At 41.2% G+C, this 18,859-nt stretch overlaps 1 protein-coding gene across 3 annotated transcripts in view; it reads right to left on the bottom strand.

The window, feature by feature from the left end:
- The window catches only part of LOC139456309 (autism susceptibility gene 2 protein homolog), a 252,368-nt gene that overhangs the window by 77,258 nt on the left and 156,251 nt on the right, over positions 1-18,859 (bottom strand). For all 3 annotated transcript variants that reach the window (XM_071237934.1, XM_071237935.1, XM_071237936.1), the window contains 2 exons: positions 7,625-7,762; positions 4,196-4,231 (listed from right to left, as the gene is read on the bottom strand). In XM_071237934.1, coding sequence (XP_071094035.1) covers positions 4,196-4,231; positions 7,625-7,762 — 174 coding nt within the window. The remainder of the gene's footprint in view (positions 1-4,195; positions 4,232-7,624; positions 7,763-18,859) is intronic.

Genomic DNA, 18,859 nt, shown 5'->3' with positions numbered 1-18,859 from the left:
TTGCAAAATGGAGAACACGCATTGATAAAAATCAAGAATAAAAACCTATCCTGACCTACTGTTTGAAAAAAACAATTATGAAAAAATGAGCTTCTCATGTAGAACTTATAAACATTTTTTCTTGGAGCAAGAACCAAATAACCCAATTTGGGACCATTCCATGAAGAAAGACCTATCATCATTAATTGAAACTACCATCATTGCTTTCCAAACTACGGTACTTCATTTAAATCGTATTTTCTAATTCACACCAAAGGCACTTGATCTTGATATAGTAGACGTCAATTCATCAATTATCCCTCCAAATACCAATAACATTAGTTAGGATCGTGTTCCCTTCAATTATCATCACCTAGCCAGACCTTGCAAACATGGTCTCCTTTTGCAGGTTTGTAATGATCGTTTGGTCATGCCTGGCACCCACAACAACCAATCACGGAGCCATTCTCCTGCGCTTCCTGCCTTTGTCATGGCAACTCCCTGTACGACCGCCATATTACTTCCAGCCGGCAAAAAAAGCAATTACGTCTGCTCCTGGTGCACGGAAACGGACAAGTTTTCCAGAGTGGTGCAATTTCCTGCGATGTGATTGGTGTTTGGAAACGACTGTTTGAGTTTGTCTTGTCGCTGGCTGGATGTCTTCAAACGGACATGTCCGTGGTATAGTTGGTGCGCGATAAGGTATTATGACTAGGACACAGCGAGCTGGGACAATCAATGCCTTCACCGTCTATCGAGAAAGTCTTCTTCCTTGACCTTGCTCCCTATGACCTTGCATCAATTTTGACAACTCTGTCAAAATACCTCAACATTGAAATCTTAGATCATGGAATCACTGGATCATAGATGTGTCTGTTGAAAAAACAAAGTCTGACAAAGCTGCTTGTGACCTCACAATGTGCAACAGACCTGGCAGCCGGACAGTGCCAGATTTTTTACCCAATATATGCACACAGTCTCATCTAGAGACTCCGACCACAATGGTCCCCTGTTAAACTGGATGAATCCTTCAAATGTGTCCAGATTTAGGGATGTCCACACTAGCAAGTGTCGAAACTAACAAAGAAAGCATGGAATAAATCAACATGTATGATATTCATCCAAACATGACCAAGTGGAGAAGTTTCCATATTAACAAAGTCTTGATATTTAAGGAGCAACTTCAAAATTCAAAAATAGCTAAGAATTTCTCAAGTAAAAAACATACCTCAGGTTTCACCAAACAAGAAAGGTTACTTTTCTTAAAAATGAACATTCCCAAAACATGAAACAATTCAAATTTCCATTGTTTCATGTATTGTTTTGTTCCATCATGATCTATTAAACTATTAATTTTTACCAAATTGGCAAAAATTGACCAATAAATATTTGAAAATAAATATGATAAAGCACAACTGATGATAAATAATGCTTATATTCAACTGTCATTCAACTGTCAATGTCATTCAATCAGGCACTCATCCAGGATATTGGATTCTGGCAGGATGATTGGAAAACGTACGTTCCAAATTGAAAATTACAAATTTTCTATGCTGAAAAACTCTACAGATTCCCATGCAAACTGATCACAAAATGTGGCTCAACATTTTGGTTCATGAAAAACAAGACAGGGCTTAATATGTTCTTGGTGTGGGCCTGATATTTTGAATTACATACTCCATGATAGAAGTTAGGTGTGGGTGGTTGGAATAAAAATGCCGCCCTCAGCAACATTCCAGCTATGACAGCGGCATGTAAATAACCAAGTTTGAACCAGACAAACCAGTGGTTGATATTATGAGCAGCAATCCATGTCATGGGGGTAAAATGACATGCTATCAAACCAAGTCAGGGAGCCTTACATCCTGATCCGGTAAGCCGCCACTTATGACCAGCGAAGAGGGCTGGGAACAAAATCTTATCCAGACACTCCATGGCGGATACAACTTACAAGGCAGGGATATAGAGAGATTTTGCCAAGCCACAATGAAAGCCAAGAAGCCTCTGAAAAGGTTCTGCAGCTCACCTATATTTAATATACAGGAAGATTTAATATACAATTTGCAGCTAAAACGGACACAAACTTGTATTTTGCAATTATTGAAACACAAACCTGTTGCCTTTAGTCCTTGTATCAAACTCTCAAGCAACTAAAATTGTTTCAAATAGTTTCGTTAAATGCAGCTTTAAACATTATTCCAGCAGGGACACAAGAAATGGGCTTCACACATTGTACGCATGGTGGGATTCGAACCCTGGTCTTTGGCGTGACAAGTGAACATCTAAACCATTAGATTACCCCACCAATAATTCAAGGACCAATTGATAATTGGTTGGTTGGTTTGTTGTTTAACGCCGCACTCAGTAATATTCCAGCTATATGATGGCGGTCTGTAAATAATCGAGTCTGGACCAGACAATCCAGTGATTGAAATCATGAGCATCGATCCACGCAATTGGGATCGATGATCAGCCAAGTCACCGAGTCTGACCACCCGATCCCGTTAGTCGACTTTTACGACAAGCAGAGTCACCTTTTATGGCAAGCATGGGTTGCTGAAGACCCATTCTACCCCGGATCTTCATGGGTTGACCAATTGATAAACATAACATCTGCATTCCATATCATGAGAGCTTTACATGGATGTGTGAACACCTAGGGGTCAAGAGTCCCATTTCTTGAGAAATAGATGAGCCATGAATCACAATCATAGCGCAGTGGACTTTTAGTACTTAGAATGAAGGGTCATTTGGGACTTGTGTTGGGGTCAATGACAAGTGCTCTCAGACAAAACTGAAACAATGTATTAGTGTTTCACCGAGAGTATTACTCCATCGACATCATGAATACTAGTATCCATTTAAGCAATTTCTCAATACTATTCAATATCTTTATTTCAGGGAAGGAAATTATCCAAAAATGCCTACAAGCCCAAATAGTGGTAACATATAGTAATGCCCCTAAAATGTATCATACTCTACTTTAGCCCTTAGGATGACCTTAATATTTAAAAAAATGGTCTTGGATAGTGGACTTGTGCCCATGCCTATATTTCTACTCCTCTGTCAAAACACAATCAACCTTGACAACTCTGTCCAATATTGTGTGTACTCCATACACACAAGTCCCATCTTATAAAAAGTACAAAACTTTCTATCTCACTGTTCAAAGCTTAAAAACAAACTTGTCCTTCCTGAATAAAACAAACTTTTAACTTTCCAAAAAAAAAAATCCATATCAGAAAAAGATCTCTCATAAAGTTTTGACAAGCTACTGTCACAACATATAAGTTGTGCAAATATCAACCCCCAAACTCTAACCGTACAACACACACAGAGACAGCTATATGACAAGCAGAGAGATGCAAAAACACATCTTGAAAACAAAAAGGAAAGAAGGGATATCAGTTTGTTTCTTGAATAATAATATCTGTCAAGCGCCGAGCGTATTAACAATTCAAAAGAACTTGAGTGTCAGATTTCAGCTCGCTATCTCAGCTGCTTTGTTGGTTACTTTCTTATGCATCTACAAAGTCTACATCAAACTTGAACGCGACATAAAAAAATAGCCATCATATCCATTTTTTTTCCAACCAATCATTCTAAAGATTTCGTATGGAATATATTCCGAATGAGGAGAATTGCTGAAATAGATTGTTTTCAGGCCATTTCATGTGACAGTGATAGACAGGATGACGCACAACTCATGTCGATTTCACTAACGCAATCAATTTCTTTCTCAAATTCACCACAAATATGTCAAATTTCGGTAAAATGATTGAAAAACAGCTGCTTTAATTCAATAAAATAAAAATACTGACTAAGTACAAAAAAGACAGCTTTCCTGTTGAGGAATTGCAAGAAACTGCTCCTTAGTCAATAGAGACCACTTTTACTCTCTAATCCGAGAACCTGTAGCCAGGATTTGAGAAAGTTTCGCATCATTTCTATATTGTAAAGAACGCCACTTGCCGTCAGTGAGCTCAGTTTGCTGTTAATATTATCCAATTGTCTTCACTGGCTTGATGGCTCAAGAAAATGTAAGGTGTTGCAAAAAAACAGGACAGGAGCCTACTTAAATCAGATGCGAGCTGAACAGAGCTCCTTGTTGGAGTGCAGGGAGTCTGCAAACACGTCGCAAGTAGGGAGAATTGACGTACTTAAAGCAGGCAAGTCCACACATAGGGTATCTGGGTAGTTGGGTTGTAGTACTTACAATGTATCCTTGCCCCGAGCTGGAGTGAGTACTGGCCTGAAATGAGAAGGAAAGAAGATAAATACCATTGCTTTTATTCTCGAGGCTGCAGTGTTGAACGAGTGCAGAATAGGAGGACTGATACAAAGTTCTTGAATCGTAACTGCATGAAAGCTCTTCCGAGTAGGAGTGGGTATGCCGCTCCAATCAATGAACTGGGTAGTGTAATTGCTGTCTTAATTTTGAAAGGTTGTTTAACTACCTCTTAAGCACTGCGTTCTCTTCAAGACAAACCACTGAAGACTAAGTGGAAAGCTGTCTTGGACGTGGTTTTTCGCTTGCTGCCTATCAATGAGCATGCCAAGATCGGAATCGGGTCAATAATTGAATTTCGACAGGAGTGCTTCACCCTTCAACCCCCCTTGTTCGTTATCCGAACTGTGAGTGTTGATATGGAGGGCACACATGCACAGAATTGAAGCCGTGCGGCCATGTTGGGGCCCAAACTGACTTGAACATGACGAAACAAACGGTGCTCTCATTTACTGGGCGGCTGGGCGAGCGGGCCATGTTTTCAGTCTGAAAGCAAGGTATTGATTGATCGATGTCTGCAGAGAAGCATTCTGGGTAATTGATGAGTATCCCACCTCTATGCTTTCAACAGAGAAATGTCCTGTGCGGAACTGTATCTTTCTGGCCGATTTCGCCCCGTTACAGCCAAAATAATTACATTAATGCCCCTTGCTATTAATACCTCTCAACACATTCTCGTAGAATGGAAACATCGCGGCATGGGTTGGATGCTTCCCATGGCCGCTGTGTGATGTCGCAAGTCTCTAATTCTATCATTGTGATTCGGTTCCCCCTGGTCAAAGCATATCATGTCCAGCAATCAATATCACACTGTTTCCTCCATATTGTGAGGAAATAAACATTGCTGTCGGTCATAATTTGTTGGTGATATTTTCCCGATCGATAAGTCAGACGGGCATAAAATTCTGCATGGCCCTAATTAATTGTCAGCTCTCTCGCAAAATAACATATTGTGTGGAGATTACACTTTTCAGACAGTAATTGTGGTCCATTATGCACTGTAACAAAGCCAGCAAGCTGAGAAATAAAAGGATAGGGAGAGTTGATAGATGTGACCCAACGACCCCTAAGGATAACAGCTTGCCCTTCTATAAATACCCTCTCTGCTGCAACCTCGTACAAATCTTCAGCAGAATACATTGCTATTGTTTATTCAAACACTTCTTTATACCTTGGAAGACCATTATACTGTTGCCTATCACAGCGAAATCATATATTACTAATGCACAATCAACATCAAAAATGAATCTGACAAAAGCCATATTCTCGACAACTATTTTTGTCACAGCAAAAAATTATAAATTTATCTGAATTGCGAACGGCCAAGCATACTCATTTCTATCAAAATGCACTCACATATGTTCAAAAGGCATTTTTCCCCTTTTAGCAACAAAGCCATCATATTTCATCGACATTTAACAAAAACACCCTTCATGCTATGCTTTAAGCTATCTACCAAGAAACTGTTAGTTTTAGTATATATCAATATTGTGGAGTAATCTAGCTATTAGCAATGGCAACACACAGTCTAGGAATTTATTGTAAGAAGAATTGTTTCTTTTCAAAGTGCTAGAGATAAAGGTGGCTTCCATTGTGTGCCAGTTTGAATCCAAGCTGACTTCTTTCCCCACATGTTGCAAGAATATGTTATTCATTAATGCAACAATCAATGGACACATTGCGCACAAATTCACATGCGAAAGTATTTTCACACAATTTTATTATCTGCCAGCACAGCTTTTGATTCAATCTGTTTTTAAATATCTGTATCGGCAAGATCAATAAGTGAGTCAATATAATAATTCTCTTATGGGACACAGTACATTATATCACATCAGGTCAACATCAGCGAGAAAATGAGTGTGTGAAACGGGGAAAACGCACCGATGAATCAGGATATGATGCTTTAATAAAGATAGAGATATATATGTTGGTCGTTGGATTTTCACATAAAAAGACAAGCTAGTTAAAGGATGCATTGAGTTGAATGAGTTCCCACCCCAAGCTACATGAAGTGTCTATCAAGAGATGACCCATTGTTCAGAAAAGCAACTTCCACCCTTTCAGACGTTCTGAACGTTATATGACAATCATGTCAGCCTGCCAAATGAGCTGGGCTTGGATCAGGAAAACTAGAACATGTGAGTGAGTGGGTGAGTGGGTGGGTGGGTGGGTGAGTGAGTGAGTGGGTGGGTGGGTGGGTGAGTGAGTGAGTGGGTGGGTGGGTGAGTGAGTGAGTGAGTGAGTGAGTGAGACTATTTGGGGGGATACTTTTATGAAATTGTGTGCTCTTTCTTCACTACAAAAACAAAATCCCAGCCATAGACATAATCCTTTTCTGTCTTCAGTATTATATGCCATTCATCAAATATGCACATCAAGACACTACATAGTTGAAATATATAGAGTTGGCACACAAAACTACTTGACATGTCCACTGCCAGACAACCAAGCACTCACAAAAACAATGACCATGAACCTTGAAAAAGACAAAGTGACACTTTTTCCAAGCTTTTGTCATGTAACAGATGCAGATATTAGCAACATGTGTGAACTCTGTGTATACATAGGCTAGTCGGTCCTTAGGTGTGCAAATGCAACAGATATTCTTTTTGGGCACATCACATTTATATTGTATTCGTTTATTTGTTGTTTAACGCTGTACTCAGCAATATTCAAGCAGCCTGATAGTGGTCTGGACCAGACAATCCAGTAATTGATGAGCATCGATCTACACAATTGGGATGCGATGACATGCATCAACCAAGTCAGCGAGCCTGACCACCCGATCCCGTTAGACGCCTCTTACAACAAGCATAGTTGCCTTTTACAGCAAGCATGGTTTGCTGATCAAATTTCATTGTAACCGTTCGTTCGTCAGTGTAGCCATTCTTTTTCATTGTTTTTTTTGTGTGGTTTGGTTTGGTTTGTTGTTTAAAAATATATACCAGCTATATGACGGCAGTCTGTAAATAATCAAGTCTGGACCGGACAATCCAGTGATTGATGTCATGAGCATCGATCCACGCAATTGGGATCGATGACATTCATCAACCAAGTCAGCGAGCCTGACCACCCGATCCCGTTAGTCGCCTTTTACGACAAGCATAGTCGCCTTTTACGACAAGCATAGTCGCCTTTTACGGCAAGCATGGGTTGCTGAAGACCTATTCTACCCCTGAATCTTCACGGTCTTTTCATTGGTAGTCCTGGTGCTTGGGCAATGAGTGAATGAGTGAGTGGATGTTGTAACCATCCTTTCTTCATTCGTAGGCTTGCAATTAAAAGTGAAACACTGATGTTTATAACCACCATAAAGGTAAATTGAGGTTTGACTGTGCTAGTACAGAAACTCACGTCACTCAATCTGTCCCTTGATATACTCCTGGGCGGTCCATTCGTCTGCGGCTCTTCGTCTTCTGGGGCAGGGCTTCGGGTGTGGTCCACAGTCGGTGAAGGCTGATCACATGTGGGGGATGGGGCAGTACTACAGTTCTGTAAAAGATAAAAGAAATGGCAATGTGAGGACAGTTTTACCCCAACTGGCATGGTGGAATCTGCTTCAAAACAACGCACATCAATGACATCTCGGCTACATCTGCTCCTGCTCCACAAAGCAACCTCACCACTACATCAGCCTTGTTCAGTTCAACAAATATAGCCAATAGCTTCAGCAGGACACTGTCTGAGTGAGTGAATTTTGTTTTATGCTGTAGTCAGCAATACTCCAGCTATATCAATGGTGCTAGTCCATACTGAAGTCAGGACCAGGTGACCTAGTGTTTTATAGGATGAGTATGACACAGTTACACATCGTAGACACCCAATCCACAATTTAATCATGTGCATGCCCACCTGCTGAATCCCAAACGGTGACGATCTTTTGATCAGATTATGGTGAACGTTATTCATCAATTCACTCCAAGCAACAACAATGGTCTTCAAAAAATTGAAAAAAAATGTGGGGGAAAATACAAACATAGATTGTCAGCCTGATGGCAAACACTTGAACCATACGGCTACAAACCTCTCTGATTGTTCACAGAGCAACTGCCTTCATGCTGTAACTATTTAAGCCAACATTCCAACCCACCTGCATATCTGTTTTATACTGCATACCTGATAAAAAGCATCTAATGAGTCAGAAATAGGTCGACTGCTTGAGCATCCTTATCCCAAGATCTGCACCGAGACCCATCAAACCAGGAATTAACAAAAACAGTAACAACATGGAAGAAGTAGCACACCTCCTGAAACCTGTTTCCACAATCCATAAATCTACACCAAATGATGCATCATTACTTAATCTAGAAAGTCAACACAAACATGTCACACTGAATGGTATTGCGAGCGAATATGTTTTTACGCCACTTTGAATAATAGGTATTCCAGCAATGTCAGGGTGGGTTGGGGGCACCAGAAACAAAACTGAGGCCTTCCAATGTGATAAACAAACATATTAACCACTAGGCCACCCAACCTAGATCATCAGTGTCACTAGCGTTCCTCGGAAAAACTGGTGGTTGAGTGGTTGACAGTGGTTGACAGTGAGTGAGTGAGTGAGTGAGTGAGTGAGTATGATTTAACGCCCCTTTAGCAATATTCCAGCAATATCACGGTGGGGGACACCAGAAATGGGTTTCACACATTGTACCCATGTCGGGAATCGAACCCGGGTGTTCGGCATGACGAGCGAGACAGTGAGAGCATACACTGGATTTATTCAAAGCCATCTAGTCCATACATAATCAACCAATGATTATGGTATTTCACATCAATTTCTGGTGTTAGGATTATTATCGAAGACCATAGGATGCAAATGGAATATTGCAAAAAGTATTGACCACTTTGAGAATGTTGCTATCCAAGGATTTCATCAGAGATAACTGGAACCCATTCCATAGAGTGATCTTAGTGCTATGTAATCGCAACACCAATTCGTCAAGATTAAGCAAACATTAAGATTGCTTAGAAAAATGGGGTCGTTCATATTGACAAGCATCAACTGACACAAACCTTCATGCATGTTGTGTGTTGATGGTAGGACAGGGTTAAGCATGTTGTTATTTGTTTGCCATTTAGCAGTGGCCTGTAAATAATCTAATCTGAACCAGGCAATCCAGTGATCAATATTTTGAGCAATGACCACCTGATCCATATAGCCAGCCGCCTCTTACGACCAGAACAGGTTGCTAGGGACCTTCATTCTTACTCAGAATCCCTGCCAAAGGATACTGGTGTGAATATCGCAGACGATACTTTTCTTAAATTTCATTCATGGTTTAAGTTGTTTTTTTAGTTTGACACAGCCATTTTGTTAGGTTAGAAATATCCAAGGAATCCAAGCCAAATGGACACTGGTTCCAAACAAACAAATCACAGAAATCCTCGTCAAATTAGGCCCCCTAATTACAGCACAGGCCCCATGCTCACAGCCACATGACATGAATATTCATACACATCCATTAATTTGATGGCAAATTGCTTCTTTTGTGTGGTGTAACCGACCTGCAGGTCAGGCAGGGCAATTAATAACTAACAGGGCAACAAACAGTCTTCTGTCACACCAGTGCAGTAATATTTGTGAAATAAAAGCCTCCAGTTTTAGTATTTGGCTAATGCATGACAAGCCTTTATTTAAACAATCTCATTCATTGATCTTAGGACATATTTCATATAAATGTGAATGAAGAACAAAGGCATAAGCTGATTGAGCGATGTGTGAGAGTGGCTTAAAGTTCAAGTCAACTATCTTTTACAGCAGCCTTTGTATAACACTAACATCAGTCAGAACTGGTGGTAGAAATGTAGGTTGGGGTCTTGTGTTGGTTCTGGTTGGTCTGTGTTTTGACTGTGTCAAACATATTGGGTCTTTATGGAGCATGTCCAGTCGGTGTCAGGTTTGTGTCGAGTCGGTGTCAGGTTTGTGTGGAGTGGGTGGAGTGGGTGGAGTAGGTGGAATCTGTGTGGAGTGGGTTGAGTCTGTGTGGAGAGGGATGAGTGTGTCAGGTTTGTGTGGAATGGGTGGAGTCTGGGTGGAGTCTGGGTGGAGTCTGTGTGGAGTGGGTGGAGTGGGTGGAGTCTGTGTGGAGTGGGTGGAGTGGGTGGAGTAGGTGGAATCTGTGTGGAGTGGGTGGAGTCTGTGTGGAGAGGGATGAGTGTGTCAGGTTTGTGTGGAATGGGTGGAGTCTGTGTGGAGTGGGTGGAGTGGGTGGAGTCTGTGTGGAGTGGGTGGAGTCTGTGTGGAGTGGGTGGAATGTGTGGAGTGCGTGGAGTCTGTGTGGAGTGGGTGGAGTCTGTGTGGAGTATGTGTGGAGAGGGATGAGTGTGTCAGGTTTGTGTAGAGTGCGTGGAGTCTGTGTGGAGTGGGTGGAGTCTGTGTGGAGTGGGTGTTGTGGGTGGAGTCTGTGTGGAGTCTGTGTGGAGTGGGTGGAGTCTGTGTGGAGTGGGTGGAGTCTATGTGGAGTGGGTGGAGTCTGTGTGGAGTGGGTGGAGTCTGTGTGGAGTGGGTGGAGTCTGTGCGGAGTGGGTGGAGTCTGTGTGGAGTGGGTGAAGTCTGTGCGGAGTGGGTGGAGTCTGTGCGGAGTGGGTGGAGTCTGTGCGGAGTGGGTGGGTTGGGTGGAGTCTGTGTGGAGTGGGTGGAGTCTGTCAGGTTTCTGTGGAGTGGGATGAGAGTATCAGGTCTGTGTGGAGGTGTGTCGGGTCTGTGTCAGATCCGTGAGGAGCGGGTTGAATCTGTGTCGGGTCTGTGTGGAGTGGGTTAACTGTGAGGAGTGGGTCTGTGTCAGGGTCTGCATCAGGTGTGTCTGTCAGAGATGAACACAATTTAATGCAAGACAACCCTTTGTATGCAAGCTTTTTTTTATAGCTTTTTTTTCAAGCAAAAAACATCACATCATCAATGCCATAGGGACACAGATGTCTGAATCTGATAGACAAAGTATTCATGTTGTGTTTACAACAATAAACAACATTCTTTACTTTTGTTAATTGCATCCCTGAAGCTGTAAGACCACAAAAACATCCAACAGATATCACGACAATAAAACAGAAACCACAATAACACAATAGATACAAACATCACCTCTGCCCTAACAAAAATCAGCATTTTTTAAGAAGACCCACTTAAAGGCGATCCAAGAAGCAGAGGAACGGTTATCGACAGGCGAAGTATTACGCGGGGTCGGATGATCGAGGCACAACAAAACGTGAAGCCATTAATCGAGCGCAGAGTCTTGATCTGTTGGAAGCACTGCAGGGAAGATGCTATTAGATTAGTATGCACAAATACAGACCCCAACAATTCATTGCTCGCTTGTTATCGCCCATTATCACTTCAATTCCTGAAAACTGGTGTTTTTGGAAGTCATTCGGTTCCCAACGGAATGTGATTATTCTGATAATAGTAATAAAATTGCTTCCTAGCAATAGTATGCATCTCTAGGGCACTGAAGCGCTGGACCAATCTGTTGCTTATCAGCTGAATAGCACCCCTAGGATTTGTAATCTATACCCATAATGCAATATTGCACATGGAGGTTAATGCAGAGGGTACTGGCATTTCATATGCATTTTCATAGCTGTGAAATCCATTAATCATTCTGTAACCCTAGGCTAGGCGAGGGGATCCCACTGATCAAAACTGCATCAAATATTCATTACAAAAGCCAGGACATGACCAACAGGGAGATGCAGATTGAAGACATATTTAAAACAGACTGCACGTGGTTTACAAATAAAACAAATGGCAGTGTTTGAGTAATATGTTTTCATGCCGTAGAACTGAATTCTTCAATGATGAAATATGCAGCTGTGATGACTTGAACTGAGCAACCATTTTGAATCATTCTTTTTGCTCAAGGGAGAGAACTCCAAACCAGACATAAAACATGAGGGGACTTTGCACTGCACAAGATCCAGAAGCGATAAAGCTTGGTGTAATTTCAAATAAAAAAAACATACAAAATTACAATTCTTCAAGCAAATACTTTTAAACATTTACACAACTTCACAATGAAAAAGTTCAGTGACAAGAATAAGAGAATTTTTCAATCCAGTAGGGTGCAATATACAAGTGAATAAATATAAATCAACAATAGAAACTTTACCATGGGACGCTGCAACACAACGGACGGGCAAATCCACACGGACAAGACAAAGCGAGTCGTTCCATGTCAACGCATCAAACATCCTTCCATAAACTGCTAGTCCCACTTTGCAGAGAAATATTAACACTTAAAAAAGTCCTATAATCTCCGAATCCGTCCACTTTACAGCTTTGGGGAGAACCACTGAGCAAGCCTTACCTAACCACGTTGCTAAATGCAAAATGGCGTTCACAGGCTATTAAGTCCGAGAGAGCATGAATATTCACATTAGCACAGAAACCAACGAGATAGGGCTCAATTGCTTTGATCATTCTATAAAGCTTGAATTGGGCAATAAAAGTGTGCGAAATCTCATATGTTTAAAACGTGTGGTTTTAAAACAGCAGAGCAAAACACTCGCATTCAAAGAAACGACCTCAATAAAATCGTTTTCGGACTTCTTTACAAACTCAGTCCCTGAAGCCTGCCTGTAATCTGCATATAAATTGCACATGTTAAATCACAGACTTTATCAAAACAAGATTGGGCTATAAAATTGCCATAAATTCACAGCAATCCCCATAACTGCATGCCCCGTGTGTACGAGGGTTAGGAGAGTCAGTGATACAATGAAAAACATCATTCGGCACAAGGGAAATCATATAGTTCACCTTTCATATTGATGACAACTGAATGCATTCAATAAACAAACACACCCAAAAAATAAAAAAAATAAAAATATATTTTTAGAAATAAATATTAATAAATAAAAAGTAAAAGTAGATGATGTTTGGTTTATCACATTTATATAAGTGTAATTTTCAACTAATTAATTGAAATTAATGTTACCAAGAAAAATTAAAATATTTTTTTTTCTAAAAAATTTACATGAACACAAACAATAATACTTCAGTGGCTTCTATAATAAACACAGGTGTGGTATTTTTGGCCAATTAGTATTATCAAGAAGTTAAAACACCTAAAAAGAAATTTTCGAAAAAAAAGTCTCAAATGAAGGCTCAAGGAACAGTGGCAAAACTAGAATGGAAAGACACTTGAACCTTCCCGTCAGAAATGATGACACTTGTGGTCTCCAAATAAGGGAAGCCTCAGCTGGTCTGGCTAGATAATAAGCGTATATGCTGGCCACAAATTACTCTTTAACACCTACTGTAGACAAGGAGCTCCCAATCTTATAATTGTCGTCAATAACCGAAGCAAGGGAGTTATGTCCCACGGCTAGAATGAGTCAATTGCCAGCGCAAGTTGGCCACATCAAGCTTTGTTATAGGCGTGTGATTAGCGCGCCCCCACCGACACAGTCCCAATCAGGATTAACAACCTGGGCCATATTTGCCAGAAAGAGGCTCTTGCCAACGGCCTTTTTCACGATCGGGCATAATCCGAACCTGTCTTGTAGAAAGTACCAACGATTGACAATTTGTTCTCAAATGTTATTTTGGATTTAGTGGGGACAATTGATAAACGAAGACAATTAACCTGGGATTATGTCTTGAGGGCAATTCAGAAATCGGCATATCACTGAGATGGCCGAACTGTGCCTTTGTTTCTGGTGAGCTGACTTCAATCGAATCTGCACACAGGAAGGTCAAACAACAAAGGACAGATAGTGAACTGACCAATGGATGCTAACAGGTTCTTTAACCAATCCTATTAACGACACCTGCAAAAGAATAATTTTAGAACAGTCTGCATGACTTCCTTTGCCCATTTGTTTTCATTTAACTGCGCATTTCAAATGTATGTTTCAACAATTTGCCTTGAGTATATTATTGTGTCTTATACCAAGGCTCGTAAACATTCTTAAACCCAATTTGTCCAGCCAGGGAAAGTAGATATTATTTTCTTCTCCTCCTGCAATTAAACAGTTTCACGTTCTCAGTTATTATTACAGTCATGCCCCGCTTATACGGACTTCAGATATCCGGAAACCTTGGTTCCCGGACGATTTTCATTCAAAACGAAATAATTACTATATAAATTTACCCGTATATCCGGAAATTCAGTTTCCGGAACCGAACGGTCATTTTCATACACAAAACACTGAAATGCACACAAAATTGTCTCACTTATCCGGACAATACACTTCCGCTGGTGGTAATCCTTTGATTCGTGAGAAGTCAATTAACCAAGTGACACTGAGTTACGTTTGAGACGAGCTTGTTTATTGTACATGTAATCCCCTTCGATAAACATGGCGTCTGTGGAGGTCAGAGGTCAATGTTGTGTAAGTATGGCCTGTCAACCAGCGAAACGTAAGTGACACGCAGTTACAGCACGTGAAAAAAAGGGAAATTTGTCTGTTTTAAGAAAAACACCCGTCAGCAAGTTTAGAAAGCATCAGTAAGCATTATGGCACTGCATATGGACATACCATAGGAAAATCGACAATTGGTGACTGTTCGAACTTCCATGACAGACTTTTTGAAACGTGTATGAATAAAGATTGAGTGGATGTATCTGTTTGCTCTGTCATAAGTTGCATAAGTGAAGGGAAGTAACTCTTCCAGTAAGAAGCTGGTTTCAGTTATACGGAAATTCGTTTATACGGACGAATTGTGAAATGACGCAAGTGTATAAACGAGGCACGACTGTACCAGTTTCCGTAATTAACCTTTGAGTTCAGAATATATACAACAGACAGTACAAAATAATTCACAGTCACTGCCATCTACATTCAGCTCCACCCATTGAAAGTCACTCAGCCATGAACATTTCGTTTTTTACAGTCATACTCATTCATTGTTTTTGGCCTATTTGGTAATCAAATCTTCTTCTTTTTTCTCATCAACCTCCCAGTTCCTGATTAAAACAGCCATTATCCTAACAAGTTCATTAACTTTCTCTTTTACATTTGAGAATCAGTAGTGAGTCACTTACAACAAAAATAATAAATATAAATGCTCCCTTAAAAATTTTTTCGAGACCTGCTGCCCAAAAACATGTTTTGTTTATTTCTTCTACAGACAGTTGCCAACTATGCCGTCTATTTATGACATAAGCGACATGTAGTTTGTTATTATTACTACAAATGTACGAGAAATGAAAACATATTTTAGGTTCGAAATTATCCTGCACATTTTTTATTGAAAAACGATTAGAGAAGAATTGATACGATTGAAATAAATATATTCGCACAGTAGGATGTGTATTTCTTTACTTCCTTCCCACCCTGCACATGCTGCCACTCGACAATACGAGTGAGTGAGTGAGTGAGTATGGTTTTACGCCGCTTTGAGCAATATTCCAGCAATATCACGGCAGGGGACACCAGATATGGGCTTCACACATTGTACCCATGTCGGGAATCGAACACGGGTCTTCGGAGTGACGAGCGAATGCTTTAACCACTAGACTACCCGTCCGCCCCTCGACAATATGAGGGGGCAAGAGGATTTTACAAGCCCTGCTATATGCACCGAGGCTAGACGCAAATAATTTACATTCAAGTCCTAAGTAATGCAAACAGTAAGGCTGTTTGAATCATGAAACTAATCAAGATTGTAGATTGCATGTAGTTCATAACTGACATTTCTAGTCTGACGAGAAATACATTCAAATGTCAGAGTGTCAATGGCTTACTGTCTTCAATCCAATATTGAAATCCCCATCTTTAAAAAAAGAGTTTAGGCTTGTGAGCATGTGCAATGACATGACATCAGTAAATATCTCGGAAACCAAGCGAAGTGAACAAACTCGCCAGACAGGAACCACATGTTCAAGCCTAGGAATCACATGAATGATTATGAAGAGTATCCTGGACATGAGTGAGGGAGTGAATATGGTTTTACGCCGCTTTTAGCAATGTTCCAGCAATATCACGGTGGGGGACACCAGAAATGGGTTTCACACATTGTACCCATGTCGGGAATCGAACCCAGGTCTTCAACGTGACGAGCGAACGCTTTAACCACGAGGCTACCCGACAGCCCCATCCTGGACATGAACATAGACAGACCTAGGTGAGGGAGTGAGGGAGCATGGTTTCATGCCACTTTTAGCAATATTCTAGCAATATCCATGCTTGGGACACACAAATTACCCATGTGGAAATCGAACTAGGCTACCAGGCCCCATAAAAAGTGTTTACCAGCAGAATTACTGCCATATGAAAATCATAATGTCACGTCTCATAAAGGCAAAGTTTTAAGAGCCAAAATCTGACATAAAATCATAAAACTAAATCATCTTGATATGAACATAAAGTTTTAATTAATCTGAGTGCAAAATATCCCTGATGAAACAAACATGTTTACAATCTGTTCACGGCTTGAGATGAGCATCACTTCATCTGACTTGTGCAAGCAGCATGTATGAAGTGAGACTATGCTGCATGACATGTGGATACTATGTGGATATCTATGCTGCATGACATGGATATCTATGCTGCATGATATGGATATCTATGCTGCATGACATGGATATCTTTACTGCATGACATGGATATCTATACTGCATGACATGGATATCTATACTGCATGACATGGATATCTATGCATGACATGGATATCTATGCTGCATGACATGGATATCTATACTGCATGACATGGATATCTATACTGCATGACATGGATATCTATACTGCATGACATGGATATCTATGCTGCATGACATGGATATCTATGCTGCATGACATGGATATCTATGCTGCATGACATGGATATCTATGCTGCATGACATGGATATCTATACTGCATGACATGGATATCTATACCACATGACATGGATATCTATACCACATGACATGGATATCTATACTGCATGACATGGATTTCATTATCAAGCATTGCACTGACATAAATCTGTAGTGAAAAGCAATATGTGCATGAACTTCTTCCTACATGACAGTATGTCAGCTTGCAGTTTCCGTATCGAAGCATTAGTTTTCTAAATGAATGTCGAAGACATACTTGGGTTAATTAACATTTTATAACTCTTGATTCACTGCTTTTGCTGATGAACATTTAGTCCCAGAAAATATCTTAAGATTCCATTTTGGTTCAATTTCTTTAAAATTTATATAATAGAAAGGATCCCGGAGTATCTTCTGAAACTGAAGTGATGTAGACTTGCTAAACTATTACAGGTTCGCAAGGGATCATCATGAATACAACAACAATCTTCTACAACTGCCCACTCAAGCCCCACCTCCCATCCATAACCATCCATCCACCAGTCACCAACCCATCCATCCATCCACCCACACACCATCCATCAACCACTAATTTACACTCACCACCCACCCACCAACTCATCCGTACACCCACCCACCCACCAACTCATCCGTACACCCACCCACCAACCAACTCATCCATACACCCACCAACTCATACACCCACCCACCAACTCATCCATACACCCACCAACTCATCCATACACCCACCAACTCATCCATACACCCACCAACTCATCCATACACCCACCCACCAACTCATCCGTACACCCACCCACCAACTCATCCATACACCCACCAACTCATCCATACACCCACCCACCAACTCATCCGTACACCCACCCACCAACTCATCCATACACCCACCAACTCATCCATACACCCACCAACTCATCCATACACCCACCCACAAACTCATCCATACACCCACCCACCAACTCATCCGTACACCCACCCACCAACCAACTCATCCATACATCCACCCACCCACCAACCAACTCATCCATACACCCACCAACTCATCCATACACCCACCAACTCATCCATACACCCACCCACCAACTCATCCGTACACCCACCCACCAACTCATCCATACACCCACCAACTCATCCATACACCCACCCACCAACTCATCCGTACACCCACCCACCAACTCATCCGTACACCCACCCACCAACCAACTCATCCATACATCCACCCACCCACCAACCAACTCATCCATACACCCACCAACCAACTCATCCATACACCCACCCACCGACTCATCCATACACCCATCCCTCCTAATATCTGCAGGACTTGTTTCAAGTCATTCTACAAAACCAAACAATAAGTGTCCAGTATCATTCACACAAGGTTCCAATCCCTGCAAATCAAAGCACCAAAACAAACTGTGCAAAGTGATGTGCTCCACAAACTACCCCCATCCATCTCCCTGCCTCCCCCAGCACTCACTCTCACACACACTGTGATGAACCAGAGCTGGGAAAATGGCCTTGTTATTTCCACTGCCATTTTTATTTCCTCAGAAGCCATCATCTTCTAAAGATGTCATTTTATGCCGCAAATAACGCGTTTGTCGATGCAAGGTTCATTTCCTCTTCCACGATGGTGTTAGGATGGAAGGAGCAATTTATTACCAATAAAAGACCATTCCCTGTTGTCCCCGATTACTTGACGATCCTCCAGGAATGACCTATCTTCACACAGCCCTGCGCTCCAAACAAGGTTTCGCTTCTGCGTGTTTCCTCTATTTTAACTCCGACATTGAAGATCAATGAACGATTTCACTGATCAAAGGAGCTGGCATA

Source organism: Haliotis cracherodii, unplaced genomic scaffold (genome assembly GCF_022045235.1).
Source record: "Haliotis cracherodii isolate W230 unplaced genomic scaffold, xgHalCrac1.p SCAF_11, whole genome shotgun sequence".
Taxonomy (NCBI): domain Eukaryota; kingdom Metazoa; phylum Mollusca; class Gastropoda; order Lepetellida; family Haliotidae; genus Haliotis; species Haliotis cracherodii.
Note: the sequence above shows the minus strand (reverse complement) of the source record. Positions and strands in the feature narration are given on the sequence as shown.